The sequence below is a fragment of the Poecilia reticulata genome, chromosome 23, assembly GCF_904066995.2.
Source record: "Poecilia reticulata chromosome 23, P_reticulata-male-v2, whole genome shotgun sequence".
NCBI lineage: Eukaryota > Metazoa > Chordata > Actinopteri > Cyprinodontiformes > Poeciliidae > Poecilia > Poecilia reticulata.
Window position 1 is genome coordinate 4,691,661 of NC_088852.1, and position 20,676 is coordinate 4,712,336.

Here is a 20,676-nt window from a genome sequence, read left to right on the forward strand (position 1 = left end):
CACAACAACTTGACATGCACCAATTGGAATTTTGTGTTTAAGTTCTGAACCCCAATTTTTCTAAAGCTTTGACCTGCTGGTAGACATTTTATCTCATCATGAGCCTTTTTAGGACATTTGTATTTTTATGAAAGTAATAATTTGGCAGTTTTCTGAATCTTCTATTAGCTGTTAGTATGGCTAGCACATTTCTAAAACTCCTCATATCTTTTAAGTCCTGCTCTCACAACCCGAGTGAACCACTGGCATCTTTTAGAAAACCGTTTCGTCTTTATATAGCTTCTTCTTTGACAACGCATAGCTTATTGCGTCGTCAAACTTCATTTTTAGATCCCTCACTCATACTGAAAAGGGAAGTAAGCAATACCCACCAACGCTTGCTAGCAGGTACTGCTTACCAGCTGCTTTCAGTGAAGGCAAAAGGTTCCTGACTCTTACCTCTTATTAGGGCAGGTCGCGCTGTAAATCATCCGATCCGGACACGAGCCAATTTCTCAGTGAACCTTTAACAACAAACCCACCTAGACTTAATTTGGATGTAGATATTCCCATTGAATACTTTTTTCATCAAGTCATTTTTTTAGTACCCATGTGTGCTCCGTTATTGGTGTTGTGTAATGCTGATATGCAGTAAACCTTATCTTTGTTGTGTAATGCCAGTTATTAATGTCTCCTCTATAGTAATGACAGTGATTCTGCCATTACTACAGGCAGTGGCTGGTGCTGCTGTAAAGACAGAGGAAGAAGCTCCCACAAACCGCTGTCTCTGTGAGCTTTGAGCTGAACATCTGAGGAAGCAGCTAGAGGAAGTCAAGGATGGGAGGGGTCTTCAAGTGTCTCCTTGATGTTAAATTTGGACTTCTATTCACAAAGTCCTCCTAGATAATAAACCAAAAATAGCAGTACCTGTCCTCTTTATAAATTAGATTTGTTGTTTTGCTTTGTGGAGGGATTTTTATTTTTTCCTGCAATGTCGCAAAAGCTTTTTAGGGATTCTTGGCATTTACATCCTCTCACGTATATCAGAAGGAAAATCCTTAAAGTTAGCAAGATGCTCTCCATTTAACATTGATCTGCTGTTTGTTTCTCTGGGGTTTGCTTAAAGAAATGCATTGTGGGCTTTCCATGGAACCCTGCTGTGTTTTAAAATGAGATTTTCTCAATTTATTTACATTTCTAATGTAGTCAAACAAAACCTGAACCCATGCCCTCTCTTTGTGTTTTGTTTTCTTTGTGGCTCTGTAGTGCCAAACAACCACCCATTTGTCTGTTTGGTGCCCAGTGGAGTGACGCTGTCCATTTTGTTTTATGGCTCTAGTGGTCGACACCACTTCAATTCCATCTTATTAATTTAGGATTATACAACTCCTTGTGTACCTTCTGCATTTACCTGGTTCTGATCCACTCCAAGATAATCCCATGGCTGTGTCTGACATCAGTCAGATGGGAGAGCTTTTAACTGATTAAGTATTAAAAATATGAACATATCTTTGTGTAGATCAAAGTTTGGTCTGGACATTCAGGCCTCCAATAGGGCAAATTAACAGAAAGTATGGTTGTAGCAAACCTTGGTTATTTCAATAAAATCATAGCAAAATGGTAACTTGCATTTAAACACACTTAAAATGTAGGATAGTTTTTAAGTGCAGTAAAAAAAAAACTAATGTTTTGAAACCTATCTGCATGTTTATTTGCACATTTTCCAAAAATGTTAATGAAATTTCTTTATAATTGCATTTCTGACTTTATTTTGCTGCTGCATTGATAATCACCCTGTGTGCACCGAAATGGATTAGCAGGGCTGTTTTCAGAGGCTGGTCACACAGCCCACATTAAACTGTATCGACCAATTAAATGGAGCTTCCTGTGTCCATTGATTTGGCGTAGTGCTTCATTTTATTTTTGCTGTTGCATCAACTTCCCAGAAGTGTCAGTTTCCATTATGCACAGGTTTTTATCAGCTCCAGCAGCGGGAACGCAGCTTGTTTGTCTCACTAAGTGACATCAATTACGGTGCATTTAATGGCCTGTATGCTTGGGGGTTTCAGCTAATTTTTCTTTATATATATATATATATATATATATATAAAGGATCAATAAATAGATCCAATATAAACAGAACAGAGTAGTACGGCTAATTATTTCATTTACAGTCAGGAGAAAACGCTTCTTTTCTCCAGCTGTGTGGCTCAGCACTGCCCCCTCACTGCTCATCAGCTGGCAGAGTCGAGGCCATGACACTTTGACATGGCATTTAAGAACATGCATCAACTATAAATGATGATTTTAAGCTCTGTTTAAAAGCTATTCTTCCTGCTTTCTCTTGCGCACACTGGTATGTTTGAAGCTGGCTTGCCTTCTCGCCGCCTCCTCTCTGAATGACACCACCCAAACAGGTTTAAAGCATTACGTATGTAGGAGGAGGACTTGCGTCACATTTGATGTATGCAGGCTTAGCACAGATCTTTGTCAGTGACTGAGTTGATTGGCTAATGAGTTTCCCCGTGTGAATTCAATTGATTACCTGGATACCCTTTTAGTTAGTGTGTAATGACTGTCTGCTGCTAGGCACCAAATGTTTGATTAGGTCTGTTCAGTATGCAGAAATTTATGCTGCCTCCTATATGTAGGAGAATTTTCACATTGCAGGTTTTTAGATGTGTTGTTTGAAAATGTTCCCTTCAGGCTACGACACCAAACTTTATTGTCAACCACAAAACACGACGGCCATTAAGGAATTAGTATGGTAGCTGCCTGGAGCGGCCCTCACAGGAAGGCCTCTGACGCGTTTAAGGGACGTTCGCCACCATCAACGGTCGCCTAAACGGGCTTGTTTCCATTTTTAGATGAGGAGGAAGACAGAATTATGCGATCGTGATTGCATATTTTCTTCTTGTTGTCTCACAAAAACGGGCGGCTGCCAATATACAAGCTTTCTCGAGCGTGTAGAATGAAACTATGATCATAGTCTGCATTGATAATCCCCCTTATATTCTAAAATACAAACTGAAACTCATTATGACAAGTTGAGGGGAACAAGCTGAGACTTCTGTGATTTTTCTCTGCTGTGGGTAATTGTTTTTGGAAATGTAAAAGTGAAAACTCAGACGGTACTAATGGGTGATGTAACCCATTCACTATGCAGAGAATTAATGCTTTTATTTTATTTTTTTTCTTTTCCGTTTTGGCTGCTGTTGAACACTCTGTGTCTCAGTACAGGCTACCTGTCTTTGTTCCAAATCAAATTACTTTAGAGAAAGCACACATAACACATAGCACAGGAATAATACTCATGGGAGTGTAAAAAGGTATCTGCTCATTTGTTAGTTTTTTGTTGTTAATTTTTTCTGTAGTAACACTTCGTTGTTTGAGATGATCAAATGTTAATATCAGGCTTAATATTGACAAACCAGTTTTCAAATGAAGATTGCGTTTTAGAGTTATAAGCTAACCCAACCACCTTGCGGGAATAATCACCCACCCACCATGCTCAGATGGTGGGTGGGTGAGAGATTACTGCTCTTTTTGAAAGAGCAGTAATCTATTTTTTTTTCTCTTTAGTTGGTTTTCATCGAGTTTCACTAATTTCAGTGACATCTGTGTGGAAAGTCTTACAAAGCTTTGGAGAATGCATGGAAAAGTGTTGACTCTTTCCAGGCGTGCCTTGCTAACTAGCAAAATTACCCAAGGAGCAGATTGACGACTCTGTGGTCCGAAAGGAACACAGAGCAACATCTAAAGCACTTTTCACAAGAACGATTCAGGAATGAGAATCCTTCCCGTCTTAAAGACCCAAACCACTCCAGACCTGACCCACGTTTGTCATGTGGGAAAATATTTTGCCGACTTGTGAGACAAAAGTGGAACTTTTTGGCAGGTGTTCATTGCTACACCTGGTGTAAAGCCAAATCAACCTTTCAGAAAAAGACCTTAATGCTGACTTTTATTGATACTGGTAGTAGTTTAATGGGACTTTTGTTCCTTCAATTACTGAACAATTTGCTGCTCTTGACCAGAAACCATGAAGAAAAATATCTGATTAACAGTTCTCTTTACAGAGTTTGGATATTTTTGGATATTCTCATCTGAAATCAATTAAGACCACCAGGGTTTGTTTTTATAGTTGCAGAATTGAAACAGTACAACGTGCAGTGAATTGGAGGTCTTGCCTCCATTTCGAAGGCTACTTCAACTTTTATTAATTAATCATCACTTTCTGTTTTATAACAAAGAAAAACCTGCTGTGGAAAAACTCCCCCTGAGCCTTCCAGCTTTCTCTCGCCTACGTACAGCCGGACCACATAAATGAATCTCAATTATAATATCATGCACATCAAACACAAATACACGGTTACTGTCAGATAAGCGCAGCGAGGCTTTTAATGCTTCAGAGCGGGAGAGTGCTCCCAAAACGGTCCAAATTTGGACAAGGATTCCACTCGGATAGTAGTGTGCCCTGAACAGGAGGCCGGCATGCGATCATGTGTGTCTGTTTCTCCTGTGGATGCTTATGTTGTCATAGCAACCCGAGAAGAGAGGCACATGGTCCAGAGTGCAGCTAAGAGGTCATGGGTTGGAGGCGTTTGTTTATTTTTTTTTCTTTTGTATTTTATTTTTATTACTATTCTTAAAAGTAAAGCACAGCTAACTGTATCTTTGACATTAAGGTGTTTTAATTGGAAGGGATTTCTTTATACAAAATATAAATGTTTTTTTTTTAAACTAAATTGTGCAAAACATACCATTTGTATATATATATTTTAAAGCCAGTATAAAATCACCATACTTTTTCCATTCAGCATTTCATAACCCTTACCAGTTAATGAAAAGTACGTCAGAATCTCAGGCCTGCTCACTCTTTGTGCAAATTCTTAGTCATCATATAGATGGTCTCGAAACGCCTCCATCATGATTTAAATCGGTCTTAAATTAGAACTCCCACACTTGCCATCTTTTTTAGTTCTCGTAGGCGTCACTTGTGTTGTCACTGTCAGCTTGGTTTGTGCGGCAGCTTGGTTTGTGGGTGGTGTTAGTTAGGACACGGTTCAAACGGCACTGCTGTCTAATTTGAGATGGTTTTCATAGATTTCATTTTCATTCAAAGGAGACATTTGCGTGTTTTGCTTCTGGGGTGACAAAGCGGTTTATGTGTAGCTTTTAATTGAATGAATGAAGCTGTTTTGGCAGAGATTTTAGTTACTTTTTCTTTTTTTTCTTTTTCCAGGTTACTTAAACATTCAGTTTCTCCACATGAAAACATCTGCTGGGCGATGTATGTTATCATGTCCATAAGATCCAATAAATAATCAGGCAAATATTCAAAATATATTATACTAATTAAAATTTGTTGAAGCCAATACCTTAATGAAAAGTGCAAGAATTCAGTAAATGAATGAGTTGGTAATAATTATATTTGAATTGATAATTATAAAACTTAATTTTTAGAACTGATCTGGGTGAAACTATCTGAATTTCTGGGACAAAACGTTTATCTGTCATTTATAGCTGACCTATTCCACTTTTCCCCTTCTCTTCATAAATTATCAGTATATAAACACAACACGTCAACGGCTGTATCAACCAGCGTAGCGTTACACTCTGCGGTATTTCAAGCACCCCTGCTATGTGCAGGCATTTTGGTTAAGCTCCAGCTGCCTAAATTCCTCAACAGTTCTGGACACACACAACAATCCATCAGCAGGACTCAAATGCTCTTTCCCACTGACATAAACTCGCGTTGAAGTGTGTGTGGAGAAGTTTGTGGTCTCATTCTGCTCCCCTTTTCTTTTAGGCTTGCATAGATGACAACATTGACATGGTGACATTCCTGGTGGAACACGGAGCCAGCGTCAACCAGCCTGACAACGAGGGCTGGATCCCCCTCCATGCTGCAGCTTCTTGTGGATACCTCGACATAGCAGAGTAAGTGTCTTCTTTTTCTTTCTTTCTTTCTTGGAAACATTATCAGCTTCATCAGAATTTGAGTTCTGCTTACTCATCCTTTACATCCTGTCTTATTTTTACACTGAATGCTGCACTCTTTAATCTAAAGATCAAACAAAAATGGATGACTGGTTTGAGCCTGACTATTTTACCATTTTCTTTGCCGTGTTGTCCGAGTTTTATGAAACTTCCTTAACACTACGAAAACACACAGAACAAAACAGCTAAGATATTTTTCAACGCTATTCTACCACATCAGTGCTGATGCTAGCAAAATCTAACAAAACAGAGCTTACAACTATCTTTTATTGGCAAATTCTTTGTATTACACTTCTCGACTATTAGAAATAGAACATGTATTTTTTGTTAACAATAGAGCTGCGGACAAGAATAGGCAAGCAGCTGATCTCTTCTGACCATCTTCACATACTATTAAGCTGTCAGTATCTTTGGCTTTCTTTTATTCTGTTTCCCTACTGTCCGATTTTCTGATCAAAATGACATAACAGTAAAATAAAAGGCTGAAGTTTATATATTTATATGGATCTGCCACCACTGGTAGCTTCTAGCTGCAAAGCTGGCTACTGTGTGCTGTGCTGCTCTCAGAAGTGAAGAAAAACTAGAGACGGTCCACAGTAGAGGGAGAGAAAAGGTGAAAGCAAAGGTCAAATATGCATTTTCGGTTCATGCCTGTGAAAACAACTTGAACATTAACGCATCTTGCATTTGAATGACTGTAACGTAGTTGATGCAGTTTGGTCTTCATGTTTCAGATGCATTTGGAACAGCACAACAATATTTTTTCTATTGACTCATTTCTGGTTGCATTTTCAGATGAGAATGTTAAAATATTTTCAGACAAAGAGGAAGATGTTGATATGGTGTTAGATGGAGATTAGGGCTGGAAGTAGGACAAATTTATCGACCGTCACCTGGTCGTACTTTAAAAGCAATTTTTCTTTTTTTGTAGTTTTTTTTTCTTCCTATGAGTTACTTTCTTAATTAATAACAGTGCTTGATTGAAGCCATAAGACACAGCCCATGGAAAAAATAACTAATGCATTTAATAGTGCATACAAACTCCTTCCAGCTGCAAACAAAGCTTTTGTTTTCCCCAGAGATCCTTTAAAAGCAGCGGCAATTTATTTATTCACTTATAACAAAGGCATTCGTTTAGATAATAAATCATTTATTGTGACACAATTCCCTCACATTCTCAGGAATTTAGAAAGGATAGTGATTTGTAATATTTAATAAAGTTCCTACTGTGATATTATTGATTGAAACACATCTAACACTTAATAGATATTATGCTACTCGGCATTAATGGGCCTCCTCAGACTGATTTCCAATACAACAGGCTTAAAAAACTGTGTTCATCCAGAGTTGCTTAGAATTTCTATAGAGTGTGTGTGCGTGCGTGTGTGTGTGTGTGTGTGTGTGTTGGGTTGTCAGAGTTCAGGGCTTTTTAATTGAGGTTCTTAAAGCTGAAGCGAACAGCTAACCAATACGAAAGCTAACTTCTGCCATTTGCTCCAGAATGTCATTGTGCAGTTATTTGCACAGGAAATGGAGGTAAATGGTGTGAAACCATTGATTGTGTCAAACAGTCCAAGAATAGAACATGTGAAGCATTTCAAGCTAGACCCTCATATAGAAGTGAGGTGGTGTTAAACTCATTTCTTCACTTTGTGTTAGAATATTTGTGCTTTTCACATTGTTTCCTATCTCTTTTTGGTGTAAATATTTGTCTTATGTGTAAATTACTGAATAATGCAAACGGCTCTCTTTAAAGATTCATCAAATACTTTGACTATAACTTTAAACTGGAGTTGTTTGAAGGGTGTAGAAGTCTGCTTTGGTCGCCTCTTTGGCTAGCTGTTAGCTTTAGCCTCTAGGTCCAACAATTCACTTTTAAATCTAGACTCCAACAGTTATTTGTTGTGATTAAAATAACATCTTATAACCTTTTCAAGAAAACATTTAAAATTTCTAAACTATCACTTCTAGGCCCAAACTGTGAAACTCGTGTGCTTTTTGACCTTGAAGTTCTTACTCATGATTGAAGTTTGAATCCTGACATTCTCACACCATGTAAGATTGCTGTTCAAAGAATGATTTGTTGCCAGCTGAAACAAAATAACTCAGTAATTTTCCAACAAGAGTTTCTTTCATCTTTACTAAGTTAAATTTAGGGGGTGGCTCCTTTTTTAGCTGGGCTTTGCGGTTCAGATGCGTTTTAGCATTGTAGAGTATTTTCAGTCACATGCTAATTTTGTATTAATTTGAAAATATTTCAGGCCACAAAATCGAGAACACTCGGGTTATGGAAACAAAAGCAGCACCACCATCACTTCTGCAAAGACGATGCTTTAAATCGGTCAACTCTAGTAAAAAAAAAAAAAAAAGCATTACCTAATCCAGAGTTGTGGTTGGTGCTCCTTCAGTTTCAAAGCGGTGCCTGTTTTACTTAATCCAGAAATACTCCCTGTGGTTAATAGTTTTTTTTTTTTAGTACTACAAACTCAAATTTTCTGGGTTTTAGGATTAAAACACAAGAATTTACTTTGGAAAATGTCTAATCTCGTCGAACAACCCCCATAGAAAATATCCAACATTGCTGCCAGTCATAAAGGATGCAGTGCAAGTTGCAAATATAAACTATTTACAGTTCTGACTGTAGAATACTTCTTTGAATCAACAGATAAAATGGAAGCGTATGATCAACGTTGAGTTTTTCAAACAGTTGTTGGCAACAGAACAAATTGCTAATCCCACTTTTTAACGCAGAATTTATCTTATGAGACGGGGTACGGAGAACTTCTGTCAGCCAGCAGTGAACGTCAACGGGTTGTTTTAAAACCTCTGCATTCTCGCTTCCAGTAACCTCCTTATAGCTATTTGTTAAACTTCAATATTCAAAATTTACCAGTTCTGGTGTCTTCTTGACAAAAAATCCTCGTTTGTTTGTTTTTTGGTGTTGTTGTTGTTGAATTCTAAGAGATTAGGGTTGCTCTCTACACCTAGAGCTGCACTCTAGTATTTCTTGCCCTTTTTGTATTTGTCATGTAAGAAGATGGCTCATGTTGGCATAAACCAACACATAGATGTTATCAGGAGATTTTTAAACAGGCTGAAGGGGCTAAAGGAGCTCAGTAGTACTCATTGTTCAGCATAGTGGGAGTGTTCTTTGACCTGCTTTACTAGGGTTACATTTCAGAAGTCTAGCTCTGGGCTGATATGTTTTTTCCAAAAACTGCAGCTGGCAGGGGAGAAGCAAACATACCGTATTGAATAACATATTGAAAAATTATGCTTCGTTTTGGTTTAAAAATGGTCAGCTCTGAGTGGATCCTCAGGAACACACCGGCAAGAGGCAGCGTAACAGAAAACAAGAAGTCATTTGTTTAACATTTTTGAGGAAAATGTCAAGTGGTTGTGCCGATATGGGTGACTAATGGAGACATCATGTCACAGAGGGAGAAACTCTACAACCTGACGTAGGCTAGAAGCTCTCAGTAGGTCCATTTAAATCCCAGCAATCCTCTTTTACAATCGTTGTAGTCAATGAACAGAGCCAGATCTGTTTGGCTCCGTTCTCACTAAGGTCAACCTAATGCAGGCTTTGGGTAAGGAATTCAGTGAGTCTGCAGACCACAGAACCACAGAACCTATTGAGCCAACCTTGGGGGTAAAAAAAGGAACAGAACGTCCAATCAAAAAGGTTGAAAATTTGGCGTAATTGTTCTTGGTCAGTTTCTATTTGTGTGAAATTCAAGAGTGTTTGAAGTGGGTTGTTGGTCTAATGAGAAAGGCCTGAGTGTGACCACCGCTTTAATTGGAGGCAGCTGAACTAGAGAGGCTTAATGGTTTAAATGTCTTCAGTTGCTGCAGGAAAGAAGGCCTTGAAATTAAAATGACATTTGCTTCATCTGACTTCATATTTTTATGCTTTATTTTTTAAAACCGTTGCGCTTTCTTCATAGCCTTAGGAGACCCGGAGAAACAAATGCAATTAAATTAAGATCTTGGCTAATGAATATTAGAGCCGCACAATGTATTGGACTGGACTAGTCATCCCAATGTACAAAACGGAGACGGCAAGTTACTGCAGTAACTATGCCAAATTTATAATTGGGTGTTTTGGATCGCCACCATATTTGATGCCCACACCTGTTAAGATCTGAATCCTACAGTTCAGTGGTGAAGATAATAACATGATTGAAATGTTTCCATTTTGTTACTTTCTTCTCCCATTTTTTAGCTGCGAGTGAATCCTTTCGTACCTTTCTTGAACCATTTTGTCACTTTATTATTCTTTGCAATTATGGAAATGCATGCAATGTTTAAATGTTTATATAGTTTCCATCGATTGTGGTTCAAGCTTGGTACCAAACTTGCATGTCTTGTTTTCTTTCTTTGGCAGATAGATTTCTAAACATTCATAATCTAATGTTGTCATCTTAATGGCTCACTATGTAACCCTGTTGCAGAATAAAATGTAATGCATTACTCCTGTGTACTTATATGAATACTCCTTTTGTACAGTTATGATTATTTAACTGCCATTGATTGATTACAATGTATTCTATAAGTGTTAAATCTACCTGACCTGTAAAACAATGCGCACCGCTGGCATTGGAACTAAAAGCAAAAATCATCAACTTCCTTCCTATCGCACAGTTTCCTCAGAGGTTTCAGGACCTAACGTTTTCCTTCACATTGCTTTGAGGAATGAAATTGCTGAAATTCTCCCCTGCAGGTATCTGATCAGCCAAGGCGCTAATGTTGGAGTTGTGAACAGTGAGGGGGAGACGCCTCTGGACATCGCTGAGGAGGAGCCAATGGAGGAACTTCTACAAAACGAGATTAACCGACAAGGTACAGTATGTCGTCCATCCCCCAACTCCCTGTGGGATGAGCCAAAACGTCTCATTACTCAGTTTCTAAAAATGTGCTGTTGGCAAATATCTTTATCATCTGGTAAAGTATGACTAAATACATTTGACTGTATTGTAGTTATTGGACTGTGTGTGAATGGATCTGAATCTTACTGTATGATTGGATTGCATCGGAACAATTTGAATTGAAGTTAATAAATGCCTTCATGACATTCTTTGTTAATGGCGCCATTTTGAAACACAGAACTGAATCTAAGAAAATATGAACGTATAAATATTTGGAACCAACTTCATTACATAATGTCTAGAATCAAATGATGCACTTAAATTTGAATGGCATCCTGAAGGAGCCTCTTGGTATTTCATTCATGCAAGTCTGTGTTTTGAAATATGATCTAAAGAGTTGGTGCGTCAGCCACCTGCTGCTTTCCTGGCTCCCTAATATAACTAACTCGTTATAGAAAAGTCATCCATCTGTATCATTCACTGTCGTGTGATGATTCAAAAGTAAAAAGTTGAGTTTTTACTATTTCTGTTTGGGACACTCCTTCATGGAGGGCAGCTGTCCACCAACGTGTCACCCGGCTCCTGTCCACAGGGGGCGCTCATCAGTTTGTGGTTCATTGTCTGTGGCATTAACGTGTTGGATAAATCAATTTGTTCATTTACAACAAGTTGCAATGCGTGTACATACATTTCCACCTCAACAGATCTATATGTGATACTTAAACAGTGGCGCAAAAAGTGGGTATGCAGGGTATGCAACGCATAGGGGCGCAGCACCAGAGGGGGCGCCAAAACCCCGTCTGGAGGGGGCGGCGCGCCGATGATGTTTTCCCATACACTCCAGCGCGCCTTACGCGTCGCTCCTTCACCCCGACGTTCCTTCCCTGGGGGGGGGGCGCCGATTTATGTTTTCGCATCCACCTGAATAATGTGTAGTTGCGCCACTGTACTTAAAGCATCTTTATTTGCCTTAAGTATAGCATACTTCAGGCATAAGTACTTAAGAATAAGACAGGAAGTGTTTCCTGTCTTATTCTGATCACCTTCAGCCAAACCCTCCATTATTGCATAATGCTAAATTGTTTGCAGTGTCCAGATCTCAGCTAGCATCTCAGTGTTTTGTTTCTTAAAACAAAAGCAGGATTGCAGAAACTGCTTTCATGACAAAGCTCCACTGGAGAGTGAATTTGCAGTGATCCTGTCCTGAGGGAAGTTGCTCTTTTCTCTTCTTTTCTTTTTTTTTTATGCTAGAGGTAGTAGGCAGCATTATGCAACCAGCTGTTGTGTAACACTTCCCTGCGTTTGTGGCTTGATTTTTCTGTTTTCAGATGGACACCACAGAGTTAAACTTGTTAGCAAGGGGCCAACAGAATCGCTCAGCTTAGAAAACTTGTCCTCGATTCTGTAGAGGGAACTCCCAAAGCTCCATCTTCACATTGTACTGGCTGAAATCTGGATATTAATGCTGCAGTGGCATCGCTTTCAAGTCATCATCAAATATTTCAATATTTCACTGCGATCTGTGTCATCTCAGGTCAGGTAGACTCGTTTCTCTCACTTAAGGAAAATAAGCTTTGGAGTGCCAAGTTTTCCACTTAGCTCTTGCTCTGTGTTGCTGCTTAGAGGCCATTAGGCTCCATGCTTTTTATAGACTGTGTTGTCTGCTTCAGTAGAGATCAAAGGACGCTGGCTGACCCGGTCAGCCCTGGTTCTCTACATTAGGTAAAATGATGTGCATCAGTTTGTTGTCATGCTCTGGTGAATTGCATTGAATGCAGTGCCTTGCATAGACATTCAAACTTTTTGAACTTTTCCATGTTATCACCTTGGGGTAAACTCTAATGGTTTTAGGAAGAGTTTGTCATAAACATTCAGAAAAATGATGCCTGGTTTGATCATTTCTTTTTTTTTTTTTTTCCGGGATAGCCGTCTGTTTTCTGTCTCCATGGTGATGCTTTGTACAGCAACTCGTTTTAAATGGGTCTCTACCATGTGGTTGCACCTAGAGCAGAGGTCAGTGACCTTTGGTTAAGCTAAAGAAAATCTGTTTAGAGAAACAAATTACCTCAACAGAACCTACTATATAATTTGTTTCTATTAAATTAAAGAGTAACTACTTTAAATCAAAATACATAATTTGCAACCAAAACAAAAAATTGCTTAGTAATTATTATTATTATTGTACTGCTATTGTAATTTTATACAGAAATGTTTTGCATATGTTACTTATGCATATGTTGCATATGTTATGAAAAGTTGCCAAAGCTGATTTAAAAATAAATAAATAAAACGTTGCCTAATGCATTAGCATTTGTAGCCACAGTTATTGAGACCAACAGTAGAGTCTTAAATGCAACATGTGGCTCTTGAGCTTCAGGTTGCAGAATAGCTCAATCTCAGACGAGACCATTTATTTCACTGATTGTTTTTGTTGAATCAAAAAACATTAATATTTTGTAAAGTTGAGAAAATATGAATGCAGTCAAACTCCGAACCAGTGCGAAGTAAAATAAGATGGCACGACTCTAACTTTCCTCTTTCTACTTTCCTTAAAATGTCGGCTTTTCCTCAACCGAGCATTTGCCAACCCGAGCGTGCAGTCGCAGACTTTCCTTTTTTAGCTTTTGATCAGAATGGAGCAAAAAAGCTTTATGATGAGCTTAAGCTTGGCTCCGACCCCAGAATACTTCTTGGGTCTTTGTTTATGCAATACAGTTGAGGCTCCGCTGGAAAATCAGCGCAGCACGCAGCAGTGAGTTTTCAGGACATGTTTCAGCCAGGTGTCACATTAAGTCGGGGCTGTTTTCACCGCTTCCTTGTATGGATTGTATAACACTGACATACTGACCCACTTAACCAGCTAAGCAGCGTCTGTGTTTGCAACTATTGTGTTGTTTAATTTACTGGATATTGGCACAAACTGTTCCCCAAAGCATAACAAAGTACTCAACAAAACCCTTGTATTCGGAGGTGGCGCTATAATTATCTACGGTCTGGTTTTCCTCTTCCAGAGCCTGAAATACAGCATATAACACAAAGACTTGGCTAAAGTTAATTACAGTGATGCCTACGGTGGAAACTGTGGCTTGTTTTGTGGCTGATTATGTGGTGTGTGTATGTGTGCGCGCGTGTGCGTGCGTTTGTAGAAGTTCGACTGACATCACCTGACAAACTGTAAATGAAGCAAGGTGAGACATCTTTCTGGTATGCACGCCAATCAGCCAGATGCAATCAAATGTGTGGAAACGTTGATAAAAGTGCCAAGAGTTATTCTACTATTTCCACTTTGGGAATATATCTGGCGAGGCAGCAGCTTTCTCCTCAGATGTAGGTAGTCTTTACAGTTTCATTTGTCTTTCTTCTTCCAGGGTTGGACATAGAGGCAGCCCGAAAAGAGGAGGAGCGCATCATGCTGAGAGATGCTCGGCAATGGCTGAACAGCGGTCAGATTCAAGACACCCGGCACGCCAAGTCGGGAGGAACGGCGCTCCATGTAGCCGCCGCCAAAGGATACGTGGAGGTTTTAAAGTAAGCATCGCTGCATGTAGCAACCTGCAGCACGACGCTGGTTCATCGGGTGCATCCAGAGGAGCACTAGGGGACGGAGTTGGGTTATGACAGCGGTCGTAACACAAGATTTCCCAGAGTAGTTGCGTCTTATCATTTCGCTTTGTTTTGACATGGTTTCTGTGGGTTGTTAATACACTTTGCGCCGCGTGAGCATCGGAGCGGCAGCAACTCGTTCCTCGGCTCCGGGATGGCAGCCAGAACGCCGCTGCCTGTGGTTCTTCGAGGTCCTGTGTGACACCGAGCTGTCGGTTTGCGCTTCATCCAGCTTTAGCAGTACAATTGAAATAAAACACACAATTTGCAAAGTTTAAAAAGGAAGTTTTCACAGAGTTCCTCGCAAAACAGTTGTATCCCTTAAACTTCGTCACATGTGTTCTTACAACAACCACAAATGTCAATGTTTTAGGGTATTTTATGTGATAGACAAACCCACAGTGGACCTAAATTTGTTTCTTGTATTTGTATTTAACCCCTTTTTACTCCAAATAAAGATCTGGATATGCCAGAGAGGTCGGGGATCAAATTGTGGAGAAACTTAAATCAGGATAAAAACGCATTCAACACTGCAAAAACTCAAAATTTTACCAAGTATTTTTTGGTCTAGTTTCATGTGCAAATATCTCAGAGCTTTTGAAATAAGACAAAATTAACAACTTAAAAATAACTTGACTAATCTATAGAAACTTGTATTCTGCTGGCAGATTTTCTTACTTGTAAGATGTTTTCCCAAAATTATAAGGACAATCATCTACCAGTGAAACTAGTTCATTTTTATTAATACCAAGTAATTATTGACTTGTATCTTGCATAAAAGTTGCTTAATATTTTTACAGTGAAGATCAATTACAGTGCAGTTTTGCGTCACAAACGATTCCACTTAAATATTTTGCTGCTTGTGATCATTAACTACTTTTGCAGGGCAGAGATTTTTGTTAATCTGACTCGAGGTTGTGTCGTTCTTGGCAGCTGCATAAAGGATCGGTTATCAACATTCACTAATTCACACACACTCTTTCTGTCTCCCAGGCTTTTAATCCAAGCAGGTTATGACGTAAATATTAAGGACTATGATGGCTGGACGCCTCTCCACGCAGCGGCGCACTGGGGCAAAGAAGAGGCGTGTCGAATACTCGTGGAGAATCTGTGCAACATGGAGCTTGTTAATAAAATGGTGGGTATTGGAAGCTTGTTGTTACTCACGCAGTGTTTCTGCAGTGCTTGACTTATTTTTACCTCTTTCCCTTCAGGGCCAGACTGCTTTTGATGTAGCTGATGAAGATGTTCTGGGATATTTAGAAGAGCTACAAAAGAAACAAAACCTGGTGAGTCACTGACTGGATAATTCGTTCAAGCTTAATGAGTTTGGACGAGCTTCTGAGACCGATTGTCATGCTTCTTGTCTTTATTCCAGCTGATGAGGGAGAAGAAGGACGCTAAGAAGTCTCCTTTGATTGAGGTGACAACCACAGGGGACAACAACCAATCACTGAAACCACTCAAAAGGTAGATGGGGGGGATTTAACCTGAGGGGGGGGGAATAAATCTGTGCAAATATTTACATGAAAGGATCACATTTCTGCTCTAATTTCTGCTTCAGCAAAGAAACGCTGCTTCTGGAGCCGGAAAAGACCGCGCCGCGCATCGAGACCTTAGAACCGGAGAAGGTGGACGAAGAAGAGGAGGGGAAGAAGGACGAATCGAGCTGCTCGAGTGAGGAGGAGGAGGAGGAAGATTCAGAGTCTGAAACTGAAGCAGGTGATTTTCACAAAAACGTGAATTAAGAGATTTTGCTGAATACTTGTCATTATGACGTGGCTGAAAATATTCTTTGCTACTCCAAAGACAAGAGCAAGCCTCCAGCAGCGGTGACCAGCAGCACGACGACGACAACGACCCCGGCCGCCGTCAGCACGTCGTCTCCGACGAGTCCAACAAATCAGGTGACGACGCCCACTTCACCAGTTAAGAAGGTAAAACCTCTCGGATGAATTTCTTATTAAAACAGTTTAGTCTTTGAGATTTCGTTAAATAAACCCTTTAAGGAAGCCCAGAGTTGCAGCTCAGGCATGATCCAACGGTCATCCTGCTGGTTTAAGGGGGTGATTTCTTATTCAAGGCACTGTGTGTGAATGCAGGTGGTCAGGATTGAACACAGTGCTGATATTAATTCACTCTTTAACTGAAATCAGTTAAATAAGTTGTAGTTTTTTTCTTTCTTTGGCTCTTAAACAAAAAGGAATTCCCATTCAAAATGACTTGTTGGAAAATTTGGATCTATAAAAGCTGTAGATTTTATTTTCCTTGATCAATTGTGTTGTGGCCACTTTTGGATCTGCTGCCCTCTGCTGGCAAAAAGACTCAACTCCTCTTCTAGCATTACTTGAGCATGGCAAAATGTAAGCTGCTGTGGCTGCTTGTGTGACTAAGGGAAAGCAACTGAACTGTCTTTGGATGGCCAGATGCTGCTGACTGAATCAAAAGCTGTGTGGAAAAGTTTAAATCGACACAGGAAGTGTTGAACTCGGTCACTGAGTTGAACTCATCCTGTCTGCTTTAGTAGTTCTGCTTTCTTAAACTTCCAGACCTTATTTAAAGCCTGGTTCTTACACACCACACCTGATTGACAATTGAGCATTTTTCATACCGATCCACTGCAATTATTTCACCTGATCGGCACCAGTAGTTCGGCACCAGGCGGTGCGACTCGGCTTTGAAGTCCTCACGCACAAAGTGTGTCTCTTTTGCTTCTGCTTCTGTCTTATTTTCTTTTTCAACCTTTCTGTCTTCCTCCCTGTCCGTCCCGTTTTATCATCCTCGGCTCTTGCCGCGGTCGTCTTTTAGTTTGATTACATTACACCTCTCATGCCTTTGGCGGAGCCAGGCTGTCCTGCATTGTGGCGTCAAGGTTTGCGCAAAACTGGCATTTCTCTTGTGCCCAAAAAACCCATGGTGAGGCATTGGTGTGCACCAGAGTTGTTGTCTCATCCTACATGCACTTGTGCACTCTCACGAAGCACTAAAGTCTCCCCTAACTCCCCACCTGTTCCAGGTGATGTAGGATTTTTCCACTTTCTGGGGTTGGCCTGTTAAAGAATTTTGCGCAGCAGTAAATTGTGATGTCTTCAGGGGACAGCAGCTTTTGACCTGCAGATGCCACATTGTCAATCACTTCCAGCTTTCCATTATGTTTTCACTTACAAATGATGTAAATATTTGTACAACTGTGTAAAAACAGAATTCTTTTGACTTATATTTAACCATGGCTTCTACCCTAGTGGAAAAATCCAACAAGTGATTGAACTTCCCTTTCACTCATCAACATTACATGGTGCTTTTTTTCCACTTGTAATCAACAAATGCACTGCTAATATTTTTTTTTAAGTTGTGTTTGTGTGTTTCCTGTGTTTTCAACTGCTTTCATCCTCTGACGGAGGTTAAAATAGTATGGAATCAGTTTTGTTTGCTAAAACCTTAGATCGAAGCCAAATCGTAAAGATGATGGGAAGATCTCTTTTCTTCTTGGGGTTTTATCCTTAATAACATAAAGTATAAAGTGTTTTGCGTAAGTAATTGTTCCTCTTCAGCTTTTCACATTTTGTCACATTACTATGACAAACTAAAATGCATTTTCTTACACTTTTATATGTTATGACCGAGAAAATTGCATATTAAAGTGAAAAAAGAAGCATGATGATTCAAGATGTTTTTTTTTTTTTAATTACCCCAAAAATAAAGTGTGTATTCAGCTGATTTACACTGAAAAGTGTGGAGAAAATTCAGTGTAATCAGTATCCTAAATAGTGGTAAGCTGACTGTGGTTTTATCTCTCCACAAATCATGTCTCCATGGAAGAGTGGCAAGAAAGATCAATTATTGAAAAAGGTTCAATTAGTCAAATTGTGCATTTGCTTGGTGATGGCAGCATCATGCTACATGAGTTAGCATGGCTAGGGAAACTGACTGGAGCTGATGGTAATTCAAAGCCATCCTTGGGTAGAGGTTCCCTTTCTAACCTAATGACTTGGATGAAAGTATTTCCATGTTAAAATGGCCCAGTCAAAGTAAAGAGCTGTCTTAAGTCTTAGGTTGCTCTCTGTGCAGTCAGATTTGTGTTGGTCTGACACAATAAAATACATAATGTTTGTATGTAACCTGACAAAATGGGAAGAGGTGCAAGGAGATAAATATACTTATAAATTAATCAGCAAGCGTTTGACGTGATCCCGCTTTGTTGCTTACTAAAATTACTAAGAATGTAGCTGTAGTCATGAGCATAAATGTGTATTTCAGTGTTATCTAAGCTGCTGCATCACCCTTTCGTTCTCCAGGTCGTTCAGCCTGCCGCAAAGGTCTCAGCCAAAGTGGAGGAGGACAGGAAGGACGAGTCTCCGGCTTCGTGGCGTCTGGGTTTGAGGAAGACGGGCAGCTACGGCGCTCTCTCTGAGATCACAGCCACAAAGGAAGCTCAGAGGGAAAAGGACACTACAGGCGTGATGCGTTCAGCCTCCAGCCCTCGCCTCACCTCATCCCTGGACAACAAAGAAAAAGAAAAGGTCAGCAGCGACAAGTTAGACGATTTGTTTTTTCAGTCCAGCGTTCTGTTTCTACTGCGAGCAGAAAATACTTTCATACTTATTTTGTCAGACACATAATTTTGTGGATGTGTAATTCAGCCTTTATCATTCCTTGCAAAATTATCGGTACACACTAACGTTCTGGAATGGCTTTTCTTTTAATTTTATCCCATAAATAGACCAAATATTGTAAATATTGTCTCCAAACAAGTGTTAATTAGCCTGGTCGTATCACAGGGTACTGCCTTTTCTATTAATGTTTTTTTTTTTTTTTTAAAAAGATACTTTTACTTAATTTTGTCTCATGTTTAAAACAATAAATTCTTGTTTTACATTGCTAACGGAATGCTTGCTTGTTACAGGAGAAAGACAAAGGAACCCGGCTTGCGTACGTGGCCCCGACCATCCCCAGGAGACTTGCCAGTACTTCAGACATCGACGAGAAGGAAAACAGGTGAAGTCCTGGAGCAGAGTAGCGACTCTGTGCAAAAAAAATAAAATAAAAATAAAGTCACATAATTTAATGTGCTAATGCTTTGATTATAGAAGTTAGTAGAAGCAAATGATGAGGTAAAGAAATGGATGGGTACTAAAAGAGCTTGTGGCTCCCCAGGGACTCCACAGCTCTGATACGTAGCGGCTCTTACACCCGGCGACGCTGGGACGACGACCTGAAGAACAGCGAAGGAAGCTCCTCCACCAACCGGACCTCCAGCTACCAGCGCAGGTTAGCTCCTGCTAAACCTCCATCCCTCCCCTCAGCGTCTGCTCTCTTCCTTTAGATCTGACCTGCTGCAATCACCACTAGTTGCTTTTCATAGTGAGATCAGCCGATATGTATGTACATGCTTTTATTTGTAGCCTCTCTACCCCGGCCACAGTGTGTTGCATGACTGTGCCTGTTCTGTCAAGCCACAGTTAAAATGCACCACTTTTTTAAATTTTAACAAGCCCAGCTACTGTTTGTTGCATCAGATAAATCATATTCCTGTTTGTGACACATGAGCATAGACTAAAGCTGCATTCATATCCCGACAAGTTATGGCTTTAAGCCATCTATTAAAAACAGCTTCAATCTGGAAACTTTTTCTGTCTCCCTACCGAAAATATAATAAGAAAAGAAAGCAGGAAGTAAAGTTATTTTATTCCCAGATGTCATTAAGTTTTGTGTTGCTATGAATGCAGCAGCAGTGTGTCAAAGCTTCATAGACTTAAACATGTTTTGTGTGTTTTATATGTAAATGTTTGTCCGTGTTTGTGTGTGTGTGTGTGTGCGCACCTCCACTGCTAACTCTCTTGGCCACCTGCGTGCCGACACACTAGCACATCCCATACGCTAGCACTGGGGCGGAGCGGCAGCACGCGGGACGTGCCAGCCAAGTCTTCGTCAACCTCCAGCTTGGATCCTAACACCTGTAATACTAAACCCTGGCAGCCACCCTCCTCCCACTACCCGTCCTACAGCATTTACCGCAGGTACACCGCTGCCTCCACACCCAGCTGTCCTTTCTGTCCGCCTCTCTGCTCCGCTGGATGTTTTCTGTCTTCCCTCGGTTTATGCGGCAACGTCTCATACTCTGACTTTTAGATTATATTGTTCAGCTCTCTGAAGTTTAAGCACAAGGATTTTTGTTTGTCTAAATACTTTAAATGCAGGAGAAATACAAAACAAAAACCCCGAA

General features: G+C 40.0%; 1 protein-coding gene across 4 annotated transcripts in view; it reads left to right on the forward strand.

Moving 5' to 3' along the window:
- Nucleotides 1-20,676, forward strand: part of ppp1r12a (protein phosphatase 1, regulatory subunit 12A) — a 44,788-nt gene that overhangs the window by 12,113 nt on the left and 11,999 nt on the right. For 2 of the 4 annotated variants that reach the window (XM_017302854.2, XM_008400439.3), the window contains exons 2-13: nucleotides 5,792-5,922; nucleotides 10,706-10,824; nucleotides 14,219-14,378; nucleotides 15,447-15,591; nucleotides 15,668-15,742; nucleotides 15,832-15,923; nucleotides 16,018-16,175; nucleotides 16,263-16,390; nucleotides 18,749-18,973; nucleotides 19,357-19,448; nucleotides 19,608-19,721; nucleotides 20,318-20,470. In XM_017302854.2, coding sequence (XP_017158343.2) covers nucleotides 5,792-5,922; nucleotides 10,706-10,824; nucleotides 14,219-14,378; nucleotides 15,447-15,591; nucleotides 15,668-15,742; nucleotides 15,832-15,923; nucleotides 16,018-16,175; nucleotides 16,263-16,390; nucleotides 18,749-18,973; nucleotides 19,357-19,448; nucleotides 19,608-19,721; nucleotides 20,318-20,470 — 1,592 coding nt within the window. The remainder of the gene's footprint in view (nucleotides 1-5,791; nucleotides 5,923-10,705; nucleotides 10,825-14,218; nucleotides 14,379-15,446; nucleotides 15,592-15,667; nucleotides 15,743-15,831; nucleotides 15,924-16,017; nucleotides 16,176-16,262; nucleotides 16,391-18,748; nucleotides 18,974-19,356; nucleotides 19,449-19,607; nucleotides 19,722-20,317; nucleotides 20,471-20,676) is intronic. The other 2 variants (XM_081604239.1, XM_008400446.3) reach the window with 1 other exon arrangement.